General features: G+C 36.2%; 1 protein-coding gene across 1 annotated transcript in view; it reads left to right on the top strand.

Moving 5' to 3' along the window:
• LOC125650895 (anaphase-promoting complex subunit 1-like) overlaps positions 1–22,860 on the top strand; it is a 201,758-nt gene that overhangs the window by 75,869 nt on the left and 103,029 nt on the right. The window contains exons 18-24 of the mRNA XM_056166223.1: positions 2,335–2,409; positions 2,503–2,694; positions 7,979–8,049; positions 8,167–8,261; positions 13,080–13,228; positions 14,226–14,304; positions 20,923–21,027. Of these exons, the coding sequence (XP_056022198.1) occupies positions 2,335–2,409; positions 2,503–2,694; positions 7,979–8,049; positions 8,167–8,261; positions 13,080–13,228; positions 14,226–14,304; positions 20,923–21,027 (766 nt within the window). The remainder of the gene's footprint in view (positions 1–2,334; positions 2,410–2,502; positions 2,695–7,978; positions 8,050–8,166; positions 8,262–13,079; positions 13,229–14,225; positions 14,305–20,922; positions 21,028–22,860) is intronic.

Here is a 22,860-nt window from a genome sequence, read left to right as displayed (position 1 = left end):
CACCTAAAGTCAGGTCCACAAAGAGGTGCATTAGCCCACTAAATTTCTTATGCACCTAGTGCTTGCAGCTGTTGCAGAAGATGCTATTGCTGCTTACACCTGTGCGATAGACAGCACATGAGAAGCTGCCTGAGTCCTGAAGTAGCTCAAGACTCGTACCGCAGATCATGATCTTGGTTTTGCCCGCATTCACTTTCAGTCCTTTCCTTTCCATAGCTTCTTTCCAAATCAGGAGCCTCTTGACACATTCATCCATTGAGTCAGCAATGATAACCAGGTCATCTGCATACAGATCCTCCCAGGGAACACCGGTGCGAAATTTGCATGAAAGAGCCTTGAGCACGATGATGAAAAGCAGAGGGCTGAGTACTGCCCCCTGATGGACTACGACCTTCACAGGAAACTCCTCACTGTAGCAGTCACCAACACGAACACAGCTACAAGCACTGGCATACATCCCCTGCACCAGTTGCACAATCCACTCTTCCACACCAAGTTTTCGCAGTGCCCACCAGATCACCTTCCGAGGGACACGGTCAAATGCCTTTTCGAGGTCCACAAACGCCATATAAAGCCGTTTGTTTACTGCGAGATATTTTTCCTGCAGCTGCCGAACAACAAATATTGCGTCAGTTGTACCTCTGCCAGGGACGAAGCCAAACTGGGAGTCATCGATTGTCACCAACTGCCAAATGAGGCTGTCCACAATCCTCTCCAGGACTTTCATGACTTGTTCTGTCTGTTTGAGTCCACGGTAGTTGCCCCTGTCCAGAGCATCACCCTTGCCCTTGTAGAGGCAGACTATGAAGCTCTGCTCCAAGTCAGTGGGGACCTTGCCATCACAGATGATTGAGGATGTAAGGTGACGAATCATGGATACACCTGTGTCACCTGCAGCTCTGATCATCTCCACTACTATTCTCAATGGTCCAGCTGCTTTTTAGTTTTTAGCGTAGTTGCAACGAAGTTGCACTCTGCTATTGGTTTGGTGATGCGGGCGGGCGGGCGTCAACAATTGGTTTCCGGATGATAACTTGAAAAGTTTACAGTCTAATCAAATGAAACTTTGATATATTGTTGGGTACCAGGTAAGGAAGACCCCTATTAATTTTGGAGAAAAATAGTCAAAGGTCAAGGTCACAGTGACCGAAAATAGAATGAAAATTTCAGAAAAATTTATATTGTTGGGTAACAGGTAAGGAAGACCCCTATTAATTTTGGAGAAAAATGGTCAAAGGTCAAGGTCATGGTGACCCAAAATAAAATGAAAATTTCAGAAAAATTTGGTTTCTGGATGATAACTCAGAAAGTTTAAATCCGAATCAAATGATACTTAAAGATATTATTATGGTCCAGGTAAGGAAGACCCCTATTGATTTTGGAGAAAAAAGGTCAAAGGTCAAGGTCACAGTGACCAAAAATAGATTTAGAATTCCAAAAAATTTGGTTTCAGGATAACTCGAAAATTTTTAATTTGAATCAAATGAAACTTGGATATATTGTTGGATCCCAGCAAAGCAAGGTCCCTATTGATTTTGGGGGGAAAAGGTCAAAGGTCAAGGTCACAGTGACCGAAAATAGATTGAAAACTTCAGACAAATATGGTTTCTGGACAGTAACTCGAAAAGTTTAACTTCAAACTCCTTTTAAAAATGTATTCACAAGAATTTATTACATTATATCCAGCAATTAGTTCTTCACAATTATAAATATGCCACATCATTCCTGACTTTACAATGTATCCCATGCAACTTGGCTCATGCACCCCTGGGTGCAGATATTGATTTTCTTCAAAATGGATTGAAGAATTTCCGTGCAGGGTAGAATTTTTAAAAAAACCCCTGAAAATGTTGTTTTAAAATAAATTCATCAATGATGTGGCTAAAGATTTTTTTATGAGACAATCAAATACATTTTAGTTCAAACCTTGTCATTTAGGTAAGTATTTAAATATGGAGAAACTATCAGTTGTTGTTTTTTTCTGGAAAGTTGGTCAGGGATGTAAGGTCAAGTCTATTAAAATCCATTTGAAGTAGCCCGACTGTCTAGTGCTCAAAAAAGTCAATGTCAAACCCTGATCTCAGGGCTAGTGGATGTAAGGTCAAGTCTAGTAAATATCATTTGAAGTAGCCCGACTGGTCTAGTGCTCAAAAAAGTAAATGTCAAACCCTGATCTCAGGGCTAGTGGATGTAAGGTCAGATCTAGTAAATATCATTTGAAGTAGCCTGACTGGTCTAGTGCTCAAAAAAGTAAAGTCAAACCTTGAGCAGTGATGAGGAAGGGGTAACATTACGTGGGAAACGAGCAGTTAACATTGAAATACTTTTTTGCAGGATGATTTAGACATGTCAGCATCACCGTCAGCTGTGGCCAAGAAACCAAGGCAATCTGATCATGGATCACAAGATGTAAGTTATTATTTTCCATTAGATTCTCTGTGAATCAAATTTGGTTGTCTTGCATTTAAGAGAGGAAAATGTTTTTTTTTTTTTTTTTTCAAGGACTGGGATGCAATGATTAGTTCAAATCACCACAAATCAGTTGATTCTGCATTTGATAACCACCTTGGATTTCAGTTTTCTTCTGAAGTCTTTCAAGTCTCTAAGCAATCCCTGCCAGCTTCTGTTAACACCAGTGCTGTGTTATTTGTGCATATACCAGCTGTATTTATAGCACTACATCTTACATTTGAGGTATGACTTATTCTATAAACTTGATCAAAAGAACAAGAGCCACGAATAACCCAAATATGGCCCTGTAATTTTGAGTAAATTAAAGTATCTTCATCCCAAAATTCCATCATGATACGGAATAGCTTACACCTTCTACTTGGTAAATCCAGTGTGGTTTTTTTCGTGAAAATTCATGCATATAGAAATTAGAACATGCAGAATCCATAACAGTTGTGTTATTTTTGCAAAAATTAAAAATTTTGAACAATATGCACAGAAAATTACAGTACATGACACGAGTTTTATACACCCCACCATGGAAAGACCACGGTGGAAAATCCATGGAGATACACTGTGTCCTCCTTGTTCCATGGTGTGTGTTATTTGCGAATACACACAGCTGCTAAGAGCTTTGTTCTGGCCACAGGCGCCTTGCAGGAGATGTGAAAATGTACCACAGGCCAAATAATCAAGATAAGGGTGGAATTTTAAGAAAAGAAAAAAATGTCAATATTTTCCCCCCTGATACTTATATTGTTTTTCAGCATTTTGATCCAATTCCAACGATACCAAACACTATATATTATGTTTTTAAGAAAACCTGGTTTTGAAATTTTTTCTTTTAGTCTTCTTTCTTCATTGAAATATTCTTAAATTCTATGTTTAAATAATGCGTACTTGCAGGCAATTCCTGTTTTGAATGCGAATTAGTATATTCAGTAAATGAAAAACATACATGTACAACATGTGATAGGAATATTTAATAATTACCGATGTGCTCTCTCTCTCTCTCTCTCTCTCTCTGACAAATTAAACCTAATTACTTCCATCATATTGTGTTAATATGCATCTTGACAAATATAACTTGATCCAATATAGAAATTAGAGCATTGTCGATGATTAACAAATTGGAATTAATATATTACATAATTAATAGAAGCAAAAATACAAACCATCGAATGATTTATTTTTAAAATCCCGAGTTAATTACATTTGACCGAGACTTATGTTCGATGTACTTTGATAGAGGTTTTCATTAAAAAAAAAAGTTCATCGGGAGTGTCTGGATAATGCAATGATTTTTGTATAATAAGTATATACCATGCAAATTGCTAGGGTCTTTGTCACAGTATAACTAAATTATGGTTAGCTAATTTGGGTTTTGACTTTTTATGAAAATTGTGAAATATATTGGGTCGACGCGATATCCGATCTAGTCTAAGATCCCGGGTATCGTGCGCCGACCCAATATATTTCACACTTTCCGCAAGAAGCTAAGCACTTCTGTTGATTTCAAATACACGGATTAGCTGACCCCCATTGTTCTACTGAGGCGAAAACCCCTTTGAATTTTGCATGGAATGTACAAGTTATACACAGGTCATTGTTATAGTCATACATCATAGTACCGCTAACCCGACAAACATTTTTTTTTATTTTGAGTAAGTTATTGAATGACGAAGTATGACCAAACTGCAGATTGAACTTTATAGAGCCCCGTGCTAACATTACTTATATTTTTCAATGTATCAGAAGGGGTATGTTGCCGGTTAAGTTGTGTAAAATTCTTGACAAGCAATAAAATAACAATAAAAATGGTGTTTAAATTGTCCGATTACGAAAACCTTAAATTGTGTACATGGGGGGAGGGGGGAAGGGTTAGTCTGAAACTGTCTCAATTCCCCCTCTTAAATCATGCAGTGGGTAGGTCGCTACAAGCAGTGGGTAGGTCGCTACAAGCTACAAGGCTAAATCCTTAACTTTCAAGCTTTCAAATTACACCCTCTCCGATTCTACGTGCTTGTAATCAATATTTAAGGATGTAAATCCTCGGTGTCAAATACAACTAGTTCATGAAAAAAAGAGATATTATTAATATAAACAGAAATGACTTAACGATTATTTGCTTTTATTCATATACGCTATCGATTATTAAAATCTTTAATTTAATCTTTAGATGCATTAGATAATGAAAGCAAGAGAGAGAGAGAGAGAGCATTGGTAATCATTGATTATAATATTCATGAATGTATGCAGATACGGGAAGTTTAATACTTTCAGTATAAATCTTGAAAGTACAATTTTTTTTCTGATTAATTATCCATCCCCTTTCATTCTGATATTTTTTTTAATTTTCCCATATTGCTTTCTTTACATGTTAAATTTTTCGGCTGGTCCGGGTTAGGACTAATGAATGAGTCCATCCCCCCCCCCTCTAAAACGATGTTAAGTGCTTAGTGTTTATCTCCCTCTCAATCAAAAATAAAATAAATACATGCTATATATACTGCAACATCATTGGATTTACTGGATAATTCTTCGATTTCACCTTCATAATGCATGTTAATGCAAGCGGACTATCTAGGCATTTCCCCCCATCTTCGCTAGCCAAGATTATTTGTCCACGAAGGCACAGTTGACCCAAAACCCAAAGCTAGCGGAGATGAATTTTACCCCGTATTATGTTATAACTGACCAAAACCTAGTACTTTTGTTTTACAACTTTCATTTAGAAGACGCGCAAGTTTGTGAGTCACTGAATAAACGAGAAAACGTCTGCATTTTTATTTCAATCGTTGTCAACTTTATACTTCGTGATATTTCAAGACTACATGTACTCAATTCAATTTATTGGATCGCATAACCATTATGCAATTGTATAGAAAAATATAAAGACAAAAAGCTGTTATATATACATTTAGTAAATAATACATGCGTATAATAAAGTATTAAGTTGGAAAAAAAAAACGTGTTATTATTAATGTGAAGTATGGGCATTCTAGGTAGGGTAGCACATTTTATTTTATTATTTTCTTAATGAAAGTACGGAGTTTTCTAAAGGTTTGTTTAAAAGTAAAGATATTTTTAATATTTATTTGTTTAGGTGATAAAAATTTGATTCTTTGCTCACATTGCTTCACAGTTGAGTACATAATGAAATTTATCTCCAGTGTAAACATGTACATGTATATAGCTGACCTTAATCACCTATTCCTAATTACAATAAAAACCTTACGTTAAAAATAAACCATTGCTTATGGTACACATTTCTTTGAACTGCTATTTATCAAATTGAAATTACTGGCATGTGATTGTCGTTGTTCATGACCCTTCTTTTATTTGGTGAAATTGTGCTGCACGTGCCGTGAAACAATGTACCGACGAGTGGTAGGAATAACACAGGCGTTTATATACAGGATGTCGAGAATTTGTGCGTTTCATAAAAAGGTGTGAATGTCTGCAGGGAAGTCTACATATGGATATGTACCGAAAACACCAACATATCATTAAACAACAATTACAAGAATTTAATGATTGATAGCTAATTTTTAAATAATTAATGGGGTAGGGTATGCATGATGGCCAAGCGAAAAGGTTTTTTGGGTGAATCATTTCGGAAATTATTTCTTTGTTTTATCACACGGAGGTACACGGTGGCATCGACGGAGGTACAGGTGACATCCACGGAGATACGCGGTGGCATCCACGGAGATCCTCCATGGATTTCAATGTCTAGCTCGCGCGGAAAAAATAGGACTTCAAAGGTGCCGACAATTTTAAAGGTTCACCGTGTTTGGGGCAAATTTGTTCCACCACGTTGCGTGGAACATGCATAAAACTCGTGTCGTGTACTGTAGTATAACCTCCAGGCTTCGATCCAAAAAACTTTAATGAATTGTAAACTATTATATTACGGCATAGAAGTAAAGAATTTTTAGCTCACCTGAGCTGGAAGATTGAGCTTTTCTGATCACCTCAGTCTGTAAAAAATTTTTCTGATCAAAATTTGTCCGTTGTTTGTCGACGTCGTTGTAAACTTTTCACATTTTCAACTTCTTCTCCAGAACCACTGGGTCAATTTCAACCAAACTTTGCCAAAAGCATCCTTGGGTGAAGGGCTTACAAATTTATTCCAATGAAGGGCCATGCCCCCTTCAAAGGGGAGATAATCACAAAAATGTGAAATTAGGGTAGGCTCATTTAAAAATCTTCGTTTTAAGAACCACTGGGCCAGAGGATCTGACATTTACATGAAAGCTTCCTGACATACTGCAGATTCAAGTTTGTTAAAATAATGGTCCCCAGGAGTAGGGTGGGGCCACAATAGGGGATCAGAGTTTTACATGCAATTATATAGGAAAAATCTTTAAAAAAATTCTTCTGAAGAACCACTGGGCCAGAAAAGTTTACATTTTCATTAAAGCTTCCTGACATAGTGCAGATTACATTTTGTAAAAAGTTATGGCTCCTATGCAAGGGTAAGTTAGTGCCACAATAGGGATCAAAGTTTTACAAGCGAATATGTAGGAAAAATCTTTAAATGCCAAGGTGATTCAGGTGAGCGATGTGGCCCATGGACCTCTTGATTCACCCGGGATTCATACTGCTAAATGCCATGGCGAATGAGCTGCAATCACAACTTATGTTGATGTCTTGGGTTTTACACGAGCAGGTCTCGAACTCATGACTTTTCAGTTGCGCAGCACTGAGATACCGTTACCAAAAAATCCCATATTTAATAGGGTTTGTTGCCCATCATCAAGCCAGACTCTTCTTTGGAGCCATTTTTTTTTCTAAACTGGTTCCCAACAGATCGATGCTTACAAACAAGCAAGATTAATAGGGGTGCCAGTTTATCATTTTTTTGTCAAAGTAATTCTGATATGACGGAAGTTTTTCGAAAACCAGTCAAAATCTTCGAAGTTTACAAATGATCGATTGAGTACTTAATTGTATTATGATGAACCAAGACAAATAGTGGTTATTTTCACGTGGCCAGTAAACACTAAAAACTGATCAACCATACTGATCTCAAAATGAAAGTTTCATAGGAGATTTTGGTCTTTCTGGTGAATTTTAGTCGGCCATTTAGAATATTTATCGGCCATGCAAAAATCATTTTGATAACCTCCGTGGGCCAAATTGCATATGTCCAGTTAAAGATTAATTAATGAGTATAATGTAAGAAGGCAGTGGGGGTTTTCTTTGTACAACCGAAAATTGTTAGTATATAATGATAATTTTATTATGTGAAAGAAATCTGAATGCATGTAATGAAATGAAACATGTTTAGAAATGTAATCATTTGAACAATTGAAGATATGGATTGTTAAGTCAATTGTTGTATCAATCTGAGCATAAGTTTGTCCCATTCACACTCATCTGTTTATGATTTTGATTAATAAACATTTGACTTGCGTATCATGTGCGGTGGCGGTGCACTTTATTCACTTCATGATGCAGGTCATACCTTCTTTCAAAGAAATAAATCATCTTCATGTTATTGAATGTTCTTATTTTTAAGGAACTTAATTTAAACACAACTCTAGCTGAAGAGGTTGAAAATTTGGTGCCTATTTTATGTCAACTTGCATGGTGAGTATTTGATATTCTATGACTTGATTTATCTTTCAACAATAAGTATTAAGGACATGTATAAACATGTCCATGCTCAGTTTAGCCTCGCATAAGAGTCATGTTCTGTATTTTCAGTGATCTACGAAGAACAAACTATGCAGATTATTACTGTAGAAAGTTTCCGTATTTGTTTGACAGATGTAGTGATGGAACAAGTCAAATTACAGAGGGTAAGAATCCACAATACGAGTTCCAGGGTTCTCCACATTTCATAACTTAACTGAGGTAAGGGGGAAGTTGAAATTGCTGTCTCGTCTGCTATAACTTAACTGAGGTAAGGGGGAAGTTGAAATTGCTGTCTCGTCTGCTATAACTTAACTGAGGTAAGGGGGAAGTTGAAATTGCTGTCTCGTCTGCTATTATACCTCAGTTATGGCTTAATTATCAAAAAATGCCTTGCAATACATATCATTAAAACATGCATGTTTTTCTTATCTCTGTAGATAAGAGTACTACAGTCATTAAAACCTCTAGCATAGTAATACAACAATGTAGCTAAATAATTCATGATCACCTATACTTTACAGTTCATAAATCATTGACTTGGTGAAAGACCTAAACCTAATTATAAATTTGTCTTTTTTCCTGGTCTAGTCTTTGTACCTGAATAGTAGTTGATTTCTCAGAATGCTTGTTTATAATAGGATTTCGCTACTTTCATTGATGACAATGAAAAGAAATAATTTAATTTTCTGAATTTTTACTGATATGTAAAAATATATCGTTCGTGGGATTCGGCAAAACGTATCTGAAATTCTGAATGAATTTTTATTGATTTCTTACCAATATTTGCTTTAATTGTTTGGTCTTACAGTTTTTTGTGCATAATACATTTATGTAAGATAAAAGTTGTATATGAAGGAATGGTTGTTGAAAATTAGAATATTTTACTGTGAATAGTCTCTGCTAAATAATTGCTTTCTTTGAAATGCGATATGCACACTAAGGCATAGACAAAAAGTTCCCAGCTATGAAGAAGGGCTTCTCTTCGTTCAATTGCATGAATCTATGATTTTTGCTTCATTCGATCTGACATGAAAGAGTGCATGTCCACTTCTGTTACTACACCCGCGTACGCAACAAGTCTGACAGCGATTTGTTCACGTGTGATATGCTAAAATTGTGATGATAATGCGCGAGCTAATTCCAAAGGGGATTGCATTTTCCTGTAGCGCCATCTAATGGAAAGATAACAGACATCGGTATCCCATTGGCTGTGTCTTTGGGTCAAATAATGTGGTAAGATAGCAGACGCTGGTATCTCATTGGTTGTGTCTGTGAGTGGTAGGATAGAATATCACTTGATATGGGTCAGAAACCTATTCTGGTATATACAGTACACGACACGAGTTTTATACACCCCACCGTGGAAAGACCACGGTGGAAAATCCACGGAGATACACCGTGTCCTCCGTGTTCCACGGTGTGTGTTATTTGCGAATACACACAGCTGCTAAGAGCTTTGTTCTGGCCACGGGCGCCTTGCGGGAAATGTGAAAATGTGCCGCAGGCCAAATAATCAAGATAAGGGTGGAATTTTAAGAAAAGAAAAAATGTCAATATTTTCCCCCCTGATACTTATATTGTTTTTCAGCATATTGAGCCGATTCCAACGATACCAAACACTATATATTATGTTTTTAAGAAAACCTGGTTTTGACTTTTTTTCTTTTAGTCTTCTTTCTTCATTAAAATATTCTTAGATTCTATGTTTAAATAATGCGTACTTGCAGGCAATTCCTGTTTTGAATGCGAATTAGTATATTCAGTAAATGAAAAACATACATGTACAACATGTGATAGGGATATTTAATAATTACCGATGTGCTCTCTCTCTCTCTCTCTCTTTCTCTCTCTCTCTCTGTGACAAATGGCTGTTTAACATAATTACCTCCATCATATTGTGTTGATATGCATCTTGACAAATATAACTTGATCCAATATAGAAATTAGAGCATTGTCGATGATTAACAAATTGGAATTAATTTATTACGTAATTAATAGAAGCAAAAATACAAACCATCGAATGATTTATTTTTAAAATCCCAATTTAATTACATTTGACCGAGACTTATGTTCGATGTACTTTGATAGAGGTTTTCATAAAAAAAAATGTTCATCGGGAGTGTCTGGATAATGCAATGATTTTTGTATAATAAGTATATACCATGCAAATTGCTAGGGTCTTTGTCACAGTATAACTAAATTACGGTTAGCTAGTTTGGGTTTTGACTTCTCATGAAAATTGTGAAATATATTGGGTCGGCGCGATATCAGATCTAGTCTAAGATCACGGGTATCTTACGCCGACCCAATATATTTCACACTTTCCGCAAGAAGCTAAGCACTTCTGTTGATTTCAAATACACGGATTAGCTGACCCCCATTGTTCTACTGAGGCGAAAACCCCTTTGAATTTGCATGGAATGTACAAGTTATACACAGGTCATTGTTATAGTCATACATCATAGTACCGCTAATCCGACAAATATTTTTTTTTATTTTGAATAAGTTATTGAATGACGAAGTATGACCAAACTGCAGATTGAACTTTATAGAGCCCCGATCTAACATTACTTATATTTTTCAATGTATCAGAAGGGGTATGTTGCCGGTTAAGTTGTATAAATTTCTTGACAAGCAATAAAATAACAACAAAAATGGTGCTTAAATTTTCCGATTACGAAAACCTTTCAAGTTTTCAAAGTACATCCTCTCCGATTCTACGTGCTTGTAATCAATATTTAAGGATGTAAATCCTCGGTGTCAAATGCAACTAGTTCATGAAAAAAAACTAATATAAATATAAACAGAAATGACTTAACGATTATTTGCTTTTATTCATATACGCTATCGATTATTAAGATCTTTAATTTAATCTTTAGATGCATTAGATAATGAAAGCGAGAGAGAGAGAGAGAGAGAGAGAGAGCGCATTGGTAATCATTGATTATAATATTCATGAATGTATGCAGATACGGGAAGTTTAATACGTTCAGTATAAATCTTGAAAGTACAATTTCTTTCTGATTAATTATCCACCCCCTTTCATTCTGATATTTTTTTTTATTTCCCATTTTGTTTTCTTTACATGTTAAATTTTTCGGCTGGTCCGGGTTAGGACTAATGAATGAGTCCCCCCCCCCCCCCCCCCCCCCCTTCTAAAACGATGTTACGTGCTTAACTGTCTATCTCCCTCTCAGTCAACAATAAAATAAATACATGCTATATATACTGCAACATCATTGGATTTACTGGATAATTCTTTCTAGAAGGCACGGAGATTAGATGAATTTTACCCCCGTATTATGTTATAACTGACCAAAACCTAGTACGTTTGTTTTACAATTTTCATTCAGAAGACGCGCAAGTTATTGAGTTACTGAATAAACGAGAAAACGTCTGCATTTTTATTTCAATCGTTGCCAACTCTTTACTTTGTGATATTTCAAGACTACATGTACTCAATTCAATTTATTGGATCTCATCACCATTATGCAATGGTATACAAAAATATAAAGACAAAAAGCTGTTATATATACATTTAGTAAATAATACATGCGTGTAATAAAGTATTTATCAAGTTAGAAAAAAAACCTTTAAAAAACCGTGTTATTATTAATGTGAAGTATGGGCATTCTAATGAAATTTTCTTAATGAAAGTACGGAGTTTTCTAAAGGTTTGTTTAAAAGTAAAGATAGTTTTAATATTTATTTGTTTAAGTGATAAAAATTTGATTCTTTGCTCACATTGCTTCACAGTTGAGTACATAATGAAATTCATATCCACTGTAAACATGTACATGTATATAGCTGACCTTAATCACATATTCCTAATTACAATGAAAACTTTACGTAAAAATAAACTATTGCTTATGGTACACATTTCTTTGAACTGCTGTTTATCAAATTGAAATTACTGGCATGTGATTGTCGTTGTTCATGACCCTTCTTTTATTTGGTGAAATTGTGCTGCACGTGCCGTGAAACAATGTACCGACGAGTGGTAGGAATAACACAGGCGTTTATATACAGGGTGTCGAGAATTTGGGTGTTTCATAAAAAGGTGTGAACGTCTGTAGGGAAGTCTACATACGGATATGAACCGAAAACACCAACGTATCATTAAACAACAATTACAAGAATTGAATGATTGATAGCTAATTTCTAAATAAGTAATGGGGTGAGGGCATGTATACTGGCCAAGCGAAAAGGTTTTTTGGGTGAATCATTTCGGAAATTATTTCTTTGTTTTATCACACGGAGGTACACGGTGGCATCGACAGAGGTACAGGTGACATCCACGGAGATCCTCCGTGGACTTCAATGTCTAGCTCGCGCGGAAAAATAGGACTTCAAAGGTGCCGACAATTTTAAAGGTCCACCGTGTTTGGGGCAAATTTGTTCCACCGCGTTGCGTGGAACACGCGTAAAACTCGTGTCGTGTACTGTAATATGCACCCCTTTCTTCCAAAATAAAATTCTAGAAAAAAAGTGTGGCACATTATATTATATTCAGTAATATACATAATATAGATGTTTCCATCACAAAATCACAAATAATGTATAGGACTACTCTTTAAATTCAATATGTATTTCAAAAAATTAATTGCACATATACAGTACCCCAAATTTCGGAAACTCTGGTAAAACAAGTTTGTCAAACAAATCCAGCTGGCAATCAGAGGATTAATGAAATAATCTGATTTTCTTTCTAATATCATGTGTTGCTTTATTGGTTTGTGTACATTAATATTTCTTTGCTTTGGCTAAAGAATCTGATGTTGAAAAATTGCTTCCCAGGTAATTTATTAAACTATGATGCAAAGTTATGTGTCCACGTGCACCCCTTGTGGAGAACCCTGGTGTCCTCTCTATGACTAAAGCAATGTTTTAAATTTAAGAGAAAGTAATCTTTGATGATAGTGTTTGTTTCAAGCCATAGCACAAGATTACAAGGATTAAAAAAAAAACCTGTCTTTATTTAGAGCATCTTTCAAGAATGCAGTATCCCAATGTGCCTATGGACAGAGTGGTTTCTGTTGACTGCTGGGTTAGTCTGGTTCTGAAAGAGCTGGAATGCAGTCCATTCCCCTATATACCTGGTGTGTGTAATCTTACCAAAAACATCATTTCGGTAAGTTTGATACTTAATTTTTCTTTCACTTGATTTACACACCTTAATTAAGAGAAACATCAGTGTGGTGAATTTTGAGTTTGAAATGTATCTTCAACTGTGTGCTGCTAAATTTCTGTTTAAATATTTATTGCCCCCCCCCCCCCCCCCCCCCCCCCATTTGAAAAAGAAGGGGCATATTGTTTTGCATCTGTCGATCTGTAGACCAAGTTTTTACATAATCAGTAACTTGAATAATTTTTCCATTCTTAATTTTTAGAATGTTCTTAACTAAGGTATATCTAATGATCAGCACAAATTTGAATGTCAGTTTTCAAGGTACAAGAAAGATACAAAGCTCACTATTCTTTCTTGTACCTTGACAACTGACATTCAAACAAAGTTCCTGCCCTGTTTTTGTTTACATTGGTTAGATATACTTGTGAAAGTTTTGTTCAGAGCAGATATTTTCAATTTACAAGTTAATTCTGAACACAATCAAACAGTGTGTGTCGCATCTTGTTTTGTTTTAAACATGATATTTTCTATTAATTAAGCAACTTGCATGGCACGAACCTTGTTTGCATAACGAAGAATTGTGAGTGTTGTATCTCACTTGTAACTCAAAAAATTAATGATATTCAAATTTTGGTTGACCACTACAAATACTTTTGCTAAGCATTGTGAACAATAAAAATGGGAAAATAAAATTTGAAAATTTTCAGCTCAGAACCTTTAAAACTTACATATATGTACTTTTGTTGAACATTAGTATTCAAAACAGGAAATTAGTTTGTAGATTTCATTGGCCTTGGGACTAGTGATACTTGTACCTATAAATACTCAGATGATCGACAAGGCCTGTGGACCTCTTGTTTTGTTTATATTTTTTATTTTGAAATATGATTTAATTTTTAAAAAATTTAAATGTTTTTTGGTACATAAGAGGAGCTTAAAAAGGAAATGGGTCTATACAACAGCTGTTAAAAAGATTTTTATTGTCTTCGATTCATTTTAGTTGTATGCAGTGATGATCAAGCCGAATGTGACAACAGATCAAGCAGTGGATCGCTGCTTACGAAGACTGGCACCAGCAGGTCATATATTTCTACATTAAGTATCCTGTGGTGTTTTAATTCTACATTAAGTACCCTGTGTTGTTTGAAGTATATGAATGCATGTTTTCTAGCCAGTGTATTTGATTCTAACCTAACTACTTCTGATTAAAGTTTTAACAAAATGATGAAGTTTAAGATGTTCAGATGCCCTTTATTTTAGGTCATCTAATTCACTTAGGTGACCTCTAGCTATCTGTTGTTGTGTGTCAGTTGTCAGGTGACCTCTAGCTATCTGTTGTGGTGTGTCAGTTGTCAGGTGACCTCTAGCTATCTGTTGTTGTGTGTCAGTTGTCAGGTGACCTCTAGCTATCTGTTGTGGTGTGTCAGTTGTCAGGTGACCTCTAGCTATCTGTTGTTGTGTGTCAGTTGTCAGGTGACCTCTAGCTATCTGTTGTGGTGTGTCAGTTGTCAGGTGACCTCTAGCTATCTGTTGTTGTGTGTCAGTTGTCAGGTGACCTCTAGCTATCTGTTGTGGTGTGTCAGTTGTCAGGTGACCTCTAGCTATCTGTTGTTGTGTGTCAGTTGTCAGGTGACCTCTAGCTATCTGTTGTGGTGTGTCAGTTGTCAGGTGACCTCTAGCTATCTGTTGTTGTGTGTCAGTTGTCAGGTGACCTCTAGCTATCTGTTGTGGTGTGTCAGTTGTCAGGTGACCTCTAGCTATCTGTTGTTGTGTGTCAGTTGTCAGGTGACCTCTAGCTATCTGTTGTGGTGTGTCAGTTGTCAGGTGACCTCTAGCTATCTGTTGTGGTGTGTCAGTTGTCAGGTGACCTCTAGCTATCTGTTGTGGTGTGTCATGATATCTAACATGTAGGTCAAGAGATACAGAAATTAACAATTTCATGGACTGTGCATCCCTGGGGCCTGAGGGGTGCGATCAGTACCACCGAAAATAGTGTAATCTTCAAAAATCTTCAATCTTTACTCCTGGACATAAAGTAGTGAAAAAGTGAAACAATTGGCATGGCTATATTTCAAAATACTTGTGGGTATGAACTGTGAAGTTTCGTGCCGGCATACTTCATGAATCACATTGTATTCACATTCTACTTTCATTTCTATATTTATCAGGATTCATATACGCATTGTTCACAACTGCAGCACATTCATGAGGAAATGGCCACCATTACAAATATATCACAGGCAAAAACATTGTGAATATTAAGCAATGAGAACTGGAATTTAATTATACATCCAGGGTTTATGCCCTAGGGTTAAGCTGAGTTGGTCGTATATTGCATTATATCTTAGAAAATCTTCTTCTTTACTCCTAGGCTTCTCGATGACTCAAACTTTGATCTCCCGAAGTTTTTGATTATTTGAAGTGAAATCTTTTAGGTCACCTGAATATTGCAAGTGGTCAGCGTGTGTTGTTGTCCATCATGAGTTAACAATTTTTAACTTCTTTTTGATAGCTGCCATTCCATTTCTTTTTAGCTCACCTGAGCTGAAAGCTCAAGTGAACTTTTCTGATCGCTTTTTGTCCGTTGTCTGTCTGTCTGTCTGTCCGTCTGTCTGTTAAACTTTTCACATTTTCGACTTCTTCTCCAGAACCACTGGGCCAATTTCAACCAAACATGGCCAAAAGCATCCTTGGGTGAAGGGCTTTCAAGTTTGTTCAAATGAAGGGCCATGTCCCTTTCAAAGGGGAGATAATCACAAAAATGCAAAAATAGGGTGGGGTCATTTAAAAATCTTCTTAAGAACCACTGGGCCAGAAGAGCTGAAATTTACCTGAAAGCTTCCTGACATACTGTAGATTCAAGTTTGTTCAAATCATGGCCCCCAGTGGTAGGATGGGGCCACAAGGGGGGATCAAAGTTTTACATACAAATATATAGGGAAAAACTTTAAAAATCTTCTTCTCAAGAACCACTAAGCCAGAAAAGCTGAGATTTACATGAAAGCTTCCTGACATAATGCAGATTCAAGTTTGTTCAAATCATGGGCCCCGGGGGTTGGATGGGGCCACAATAGGGGATCAAATTTTTACATACAAATATATAGAAAAAATCTTTAAAAATCTTCTTCTCAAGAACCACTGAGTCAGAAAAGCTGATTTTTACATGAAAACGTTCTGACATAGTGCAGATTCAAGTTTGTTCAAATCATGGCCCCCGGGGATAGGATGGGGCCACAAGGGGGGATCAAAGATTTGCACACAAATATATAGGGAAAAACTTTAAAAATCTTCTTCTCAAGAACCACTAAGCCAGAAAAGCTGATTTTTACATGAAAACGTTCTGACATAGTGCAGATTCAAGTTTGTTCAAATCATGGCCCCCGGGGGTAGGATGGGGCCACAAGGAGGGATCAAAGTTTTACATACAAATATATAGGGAAAAACTTTAAAAATCTTCTTCTCAAGAACCACTAAGCCAGAAAAGCTGAGATTTACATGAAAGCTTCCTGACATAATGCAGATTCAAGTTTGTTCAAATCATGGGCTCCGGGGGTAGGATGGGGCCACAAGGGGGGATCAAAGTTTTACATACAAATATATAGTTAAAATCTTTTTCTCAATAACCACTGAGTCAGAAAAGCTGATATTTACATGAAAACTTTCTGACATAGTGCAGATTCAAGTTTGTTCAAATCATGGCCCCCGGGGGGTAGGATGGTGCCACAAGTGGGGGGGGTGGGGGTGGGGGGTCAAAGTTTTACATACAAATATAGGAAAAAGCTTTAAAAATCTTCTTCTCAAGAACCATTGGGCCAAAGAAGTTGACATTTACATGAAAGCTTTCTGACATAGTGTACATTCAAGTTTGCAAAGGGTAGTTTGGGCCATAATAGGGACTAAGGTTTTACATGCAAATATATATGGAAAGTCTTCAGATATGGGCCAAGGTGACTCAGGTGAGCGATGTGGCCCATGGGCCTCTTGTTTAATTTAGTATGAAGCATCTTTGGGACAAGGAGGATGTAAATTGTGAATTTCAGGACTACTGCACCCCTGGGGCTTTAAGGGTGGGCAAAAATTAACCAATTTTCAAAATTCTCTTCTCTGACCCCACATCTGTAAGAAAAACTAAATGCATATGATATAGAGCAGGAAGGTCTGTACCAAACTGTAAATTTCATTATCTCTGTGGTAAAGGTTCTGACTCCAGGGCGGGGCCAAACTTGATATATAGCATTTATGTGTAAAACATTTAGATATACATCTTCTTTAGTGCTATTGAAAGTAAAGGGTTATTTAGAAAAAACAGGTTGTCCTTTACCAAAATTGTAAATTTCATGATCCCAGGGCCAAAATTGTTAAAATGAATAAATGCAGTGATTGGGATAAGCAAATTGCTAAATGTGACAATGGCACGTTATCAGCTAGTATCAATGTGACATTTCTAAAATGAATGCGCCATATTGAATTTTTATGTGGCATTTTAAAATTACGAGTCCGAGAGACCAGTAGATTTTAATCTAAACTCTACTGACATAGGTAACTTTAGTTTTAGTATTGGTGTTAAAGTTACGTTTTTATTTAGGATTCTCATCGTGATTGTCTGTTTTGACGTTTCCGCGTCATCATTTTCTGCTCCTACAGTGTACTGGCTTATCATTCAGATAAAAAATTAAAGAAAGTTTGCCCTTTGTCACACTTAGGAATTTTTTTGTGTGGCATCTTCACAGTATTAACCAATCAGATAACCTTTTACTGTTTGATTAGATACTGAGGAAATCGAAGTCATACTTGCGCTTAAAAGAATGTAAAGTTGTACTCTTACGAAAGCACTACAGTGATAAAGATATTTCAGGCACTAAATATAGATTCAGTGGGGGATCAGCTTAAAAGTTGAAAAGTTCGTAGATCTACGAAGTCAGTGGGGAAAAGCTCAAACTAGGTATATCGACGATATGCGCCTCAGCTGTGCATTGTTTTCAATATTCTATATCCATTTTTAGCTTTGGCTCAGAAGAGCTAATCATATGGCCATATGTCTGGCGTGCGGTGTGCGTCAACTTTTTGGAAAAAGGGCTATATCTCAAGAACCTCTTGGCCAATTTTTGTCAAATTTGTCACAGGGTATCCTTGGCCCAAGGGCTTTCATTGTACTATAACTAGGGTCGTGACCCTTTAACAAGGGGAGATAATTAGGAAAATGCAAACAAAAGTAGTGGTTGCTAAAAAATCTTCTTCTCAAGAACTACTGGGCAAATTATCACCAAACTTATGCTTAAGGATGAGGATAGGTTGTAGATAAAAAAAATTGTTCAAGACATCATCCTGGGGCAAAGGGTGTGGTCTCAAGGTCACTTCAAAGTTGACCTTAAATTTTGTTTTGTTAAAACTTTGATATTTTGCTTAGTATAAGGACTAGGATCATCAAATTTTGTCAGTTAGTGCATCTTAGGACCTAATATCATGTTGTCTCAAAAGTAGGTCATGGTGACCTACTTTTTGAATTTCGCAGGTAATTATTATTTAATGGATTTTGATGCATATCTTGGACACTTTTGAGCCTATGATCATCAAAAGTTGTCAGTTGATGGATCATGGGACCTTGAACTGCGTCATGTGAAAAGTATGTCACCATGACCTACTTTCTGAATTTTATGGCTAATCATTTATGAATACATTTTAAGTTGTTATTTCAGATATCGAGAAGTTTAGAATATTCAAACCTTGTAAGTTGATGCATCTAGAGGCCTCGAAACATATTTATAAAAAAAGTAGGTCACAGTGACCTACTTTTTGAATTTTGCAGACATTCAAATTTTACATTTTCAATTTTAGATGCATATTTTGGACACTATGAAAGCTAGGATCATCAAACTTTGTCAGTTGATGCATCTTGAGTCTTCATAGTTTGTTGACCAAAAAGTAGGTCACCGTGACCTACTTTTGGAATTTGACTGCTATATTTTAATATTTCCAATACTATTTAACTTACAATTATCAAACTTTGTCAGTTGATGCATGTTGAGTCTTCAGAGTGTGTTGACTAAAAAGTAGGTCACCATGACCTATTTTTGGATTTTGACGGCTATATTTGAATATTACAGATACTATTTGACTTACAATCATCAAACTTTGTCAGTTGATGGGTCTTGAGTCTTGAGAGTGTACGTGTCAACCAAAAAGTAGGTCAATGTGACCTACTTTTGGAATTTGATGTTTATATCTGAATATTTCAGATACTATTTGACTTCAATTATCAAACTTTGTCAGTTGATGCATCTTGAGTCTTTGGAGTGTGTCGACCAAAAAGTAGGTCACTGTGGCGTTCTTTTGGAATTTGACGGCTATATTTGAATACTATTTGACTTGTCAGTTGATGCATCTTGAGTTTTCAGTGTGTCGACCAAAAGTAGGTCACCGTGACCTACTTTTGGACAGTTACATTTAAATTTTCAGGTACTATTTGGCTTAACATCATCAAACTTTGTTAATTGATGAGTCTTGGTTAGTGAGAATTTTTGCCTGTTCTACAATGTATCAGAAGAGCGATTCTAGGCCCATGGGCCTCTTGTTTAATTTAATGCGACTATGGTGCAGGGCATGTGCTTATCCCAATCACTGAAAAATGTGTTAACGTAGTGCAGATTCAAGTTTGTAAAAATCATGGCCCCTGGCGATAGGTTGGGGCCACAATAGGATAAAAGTTTTTCATGCGAATATATAGTGAAAATCTTTAGATATGGGCCAAGGTGACTCAGGTGAGCGATGTGGCCCATGGGCCTCTTGTTTTATTTTTATTTTTCCAAAATTCATAGCATACTTAAGTCACTTTAAAGAATATTTAATACAGGTGTTGTTTATTTGTACTCAGGAAATGATGTTAATGATTTATTGAAAATAAAACATTAGATATTAAAAATGTTAAATTTATTTAGGTTTTTTTTTATCCTGACCAAGCCTAATTTTCTTTTAAAAATCCGTAAACCAATGAATTAGAAAACTGGCCTAAACAAGGCTCATGCCATGTAATTGTTTACATAGGTTAAATATATGCTAGTAAAAGTTTCGTTTAAAGCAGAATTTTTCAACTTTCAAATTAATTCTGAACACTGTCAGTTAAATAGTTTCTAGTGTTAAGCACTTCTCAGTTTGTTTTAAGCATGTTATTTTCTATTAAGCAATCTATATGTAAAAAAAAAAAAAAAAAAACATGGCACGAGCCTTGTTTACATAACAAAGAATTGTGAGTGCTGTATCTCACTTATAATTCAACAACTGATGTTCAAATTTTGGTTGACCATTAGAAATACTTTAGTTAAGCATTGTAAACAATAAAAATGTAAAAATAAAATTTGAAAATTTTCAGATCAAATCGCGTCCATGCCCCTTCAAGACAGAATGATCATGTTAGTCATATTGGTATTGAGGCATCCCTTTGTCGTGTGAATTCAATTTGCTTATATTATGATCCTATGGGGCTAGGGTTAAGGTCACAATATGGGGCCAAAATCTTTCATGAGAATAAAGATTGAAAAGAAAAGAAAATCACAACTGAATAACAGCAGGGCCAAGGTGAGCGATGTGACCCATATGCCCCATGTTAAAAATTTACCTGCTTCGTGTCCTAAATTCATAAGTCTTTATCCCTGTTTGAGCAAGGTGGCCCAGATCTACATATTGGTCATATATATTTTCAGGTCACAGAGGCCCAATATCAGATCTCTCTTTGTCTAGGAGTTTCTCGGTGACTGTTCCAACAACCAGTGTACAAGAACGAATAGTGCTTTTCATGACAGATTTGGGTATGTAATAATGAGACTGCGATTTTTTAATGTCTTTAAAAGGCTGAAATTCAGTCCCATTCCCAATGCTGAAAAACAGTAATGTTGTTTCCCCCCAAAAATGGAAATCAAAAGTTGTTTGTTTTTTCTTATGAACTCATCACTCGGGATACTTAAGATATTTATCTATATTTGTAGCTTTATTATGTTCCCCAATTAAAGTTTGGGAACATTGTTTTTACTCTGTTTCTTTTTATTATTGTTAAAGCACAACGCACGTTGACCAATTGCAATAGGTCACCTGAGTTTACTCGGGTGACCTATTGCAATTGGTCAATGTGCGTCGTGCTTTAACAATTGAACATTTTGAACTTCTTGATAACTACCAGTCCAATTCTTTTCATATTTGGCATGAAGCATCTTTGGGACAAGGGGGACATAAATTGTAAATTTGCACAACTCCAGGGCCCTAGGGGTGGGGCAAAAACTGTGTAAAATTGACCAATTTTCAAAAATCTTCTCAGGAACCGCAAACGTGTTAAAAAAAAAAAAAAAAAAGATTAAATGCATAGTGATGTAGAGCAGGAAGGCCTCTACCAAATTGTAATTTTCATGATCCCCGGGGTAGGGGTTCTGACCCCAGGGCAGGGCCAAACTTGTTATATAGAGTTTATGTGTAAAACAAATAACATCTTCTTTAGTGCTATTGATACTAAATTGCAAGTAAATCGATATATAGAAAGAACAGGTAGTCCTTTACCAAAATTATAAATTTGATGATCCCAGGGGTAGGAGTATTGGTATCAGGGTGGGGCCAAAATTGTCAGTTATTAAATGTGTGAACAATAGACATTTTTAACTTCTTCTTGATAACTATCATTCCAATTCTTTTCAAATTTGGTATGAAACGTCTTTTGGACAAGGGGGACATAAATTGTAAATTTCAGGATTCCTGCACCCTGGGGGCTTTAGGGGCGGGGCAAAAACTGCCCAAAATTGACCAATTTTCAAAAATCTTCTCAAGAACTGCACACATGTAAGAAAAACTAAATGCATAGTGATGTAGAGCAGAAAAGTCTCTACCCAAATTGTTAATTTCATGATCCCCGGGATATGAGTTCTGACCCCCAGGGTGGGGCCAATCTTGTTATATCAATAGTGTTTATGTGTAAGACACTTAATTACATCTTCTTTAGTGCTATTGATACTAAGGGCTATTCCAGCAAAAAACGTATGGGAGAGAGGGACGGTAGCCGATATTTTTTTGGATGGGTGGGGGTGATTTGGGAAAATATATTTGTATGGGTGGTTGTCTTCCAGGTTAAATAAAAAACATGGGTGCCTGTATCACATTACGTTTTTTTTATTACAAAAGAAGAAGAAAAGCGGAGCCATTCTACATTAACTTAAGTACGGAAAAAAGATTGATAAATGGGCATATAACTCAATGTTACCGTAAAACTTTCCCCTCCAAGGTGTTACCCAACCTATTGTACCTGTCCTAAACTACCACCTGTCTAACGCAACCAACGATCATGATTTTTGCAACCTTTTCGTGTAATTTCACCTTTATGAAACGACTGTACATTTTTTCGATTACAACGCGATTCCTACTTTCGATTTCAGTCGAGCATGACTATTCTGGGAATTATCGCCCCTAACACTTTCGTTTTAAAATGCACAGGTAATAGTTCGGCTGTGATCTTGTTTAATCGGCACTCTGAATCAATTATACCCAAACTATCAATTGGTTAACACGTAATTAACATGCAGCATCGTGTGAGGTTAATTACCAAAACCCGAGTTGTTGTTTATTTAACAAAATCAAGGATCAGGGAATCACCGTTGTTTCCG

Source organism: Ostrea edulis, chromosome 5 (genome assembly GCF_947568905.1).
Source record: "Ostrea edulis chromosome 5, xbOstEdul1.1, whole genome shotgun sequence".
NCBI lineage: Eukaryota > Metazoa > Mollusca > Bivalvia > Ostreida > Ostreidae > Ostrea > Ostrea edulis.
This window is presented reverse-complemented; position numbering and strand designations above follow the sequence as displayed.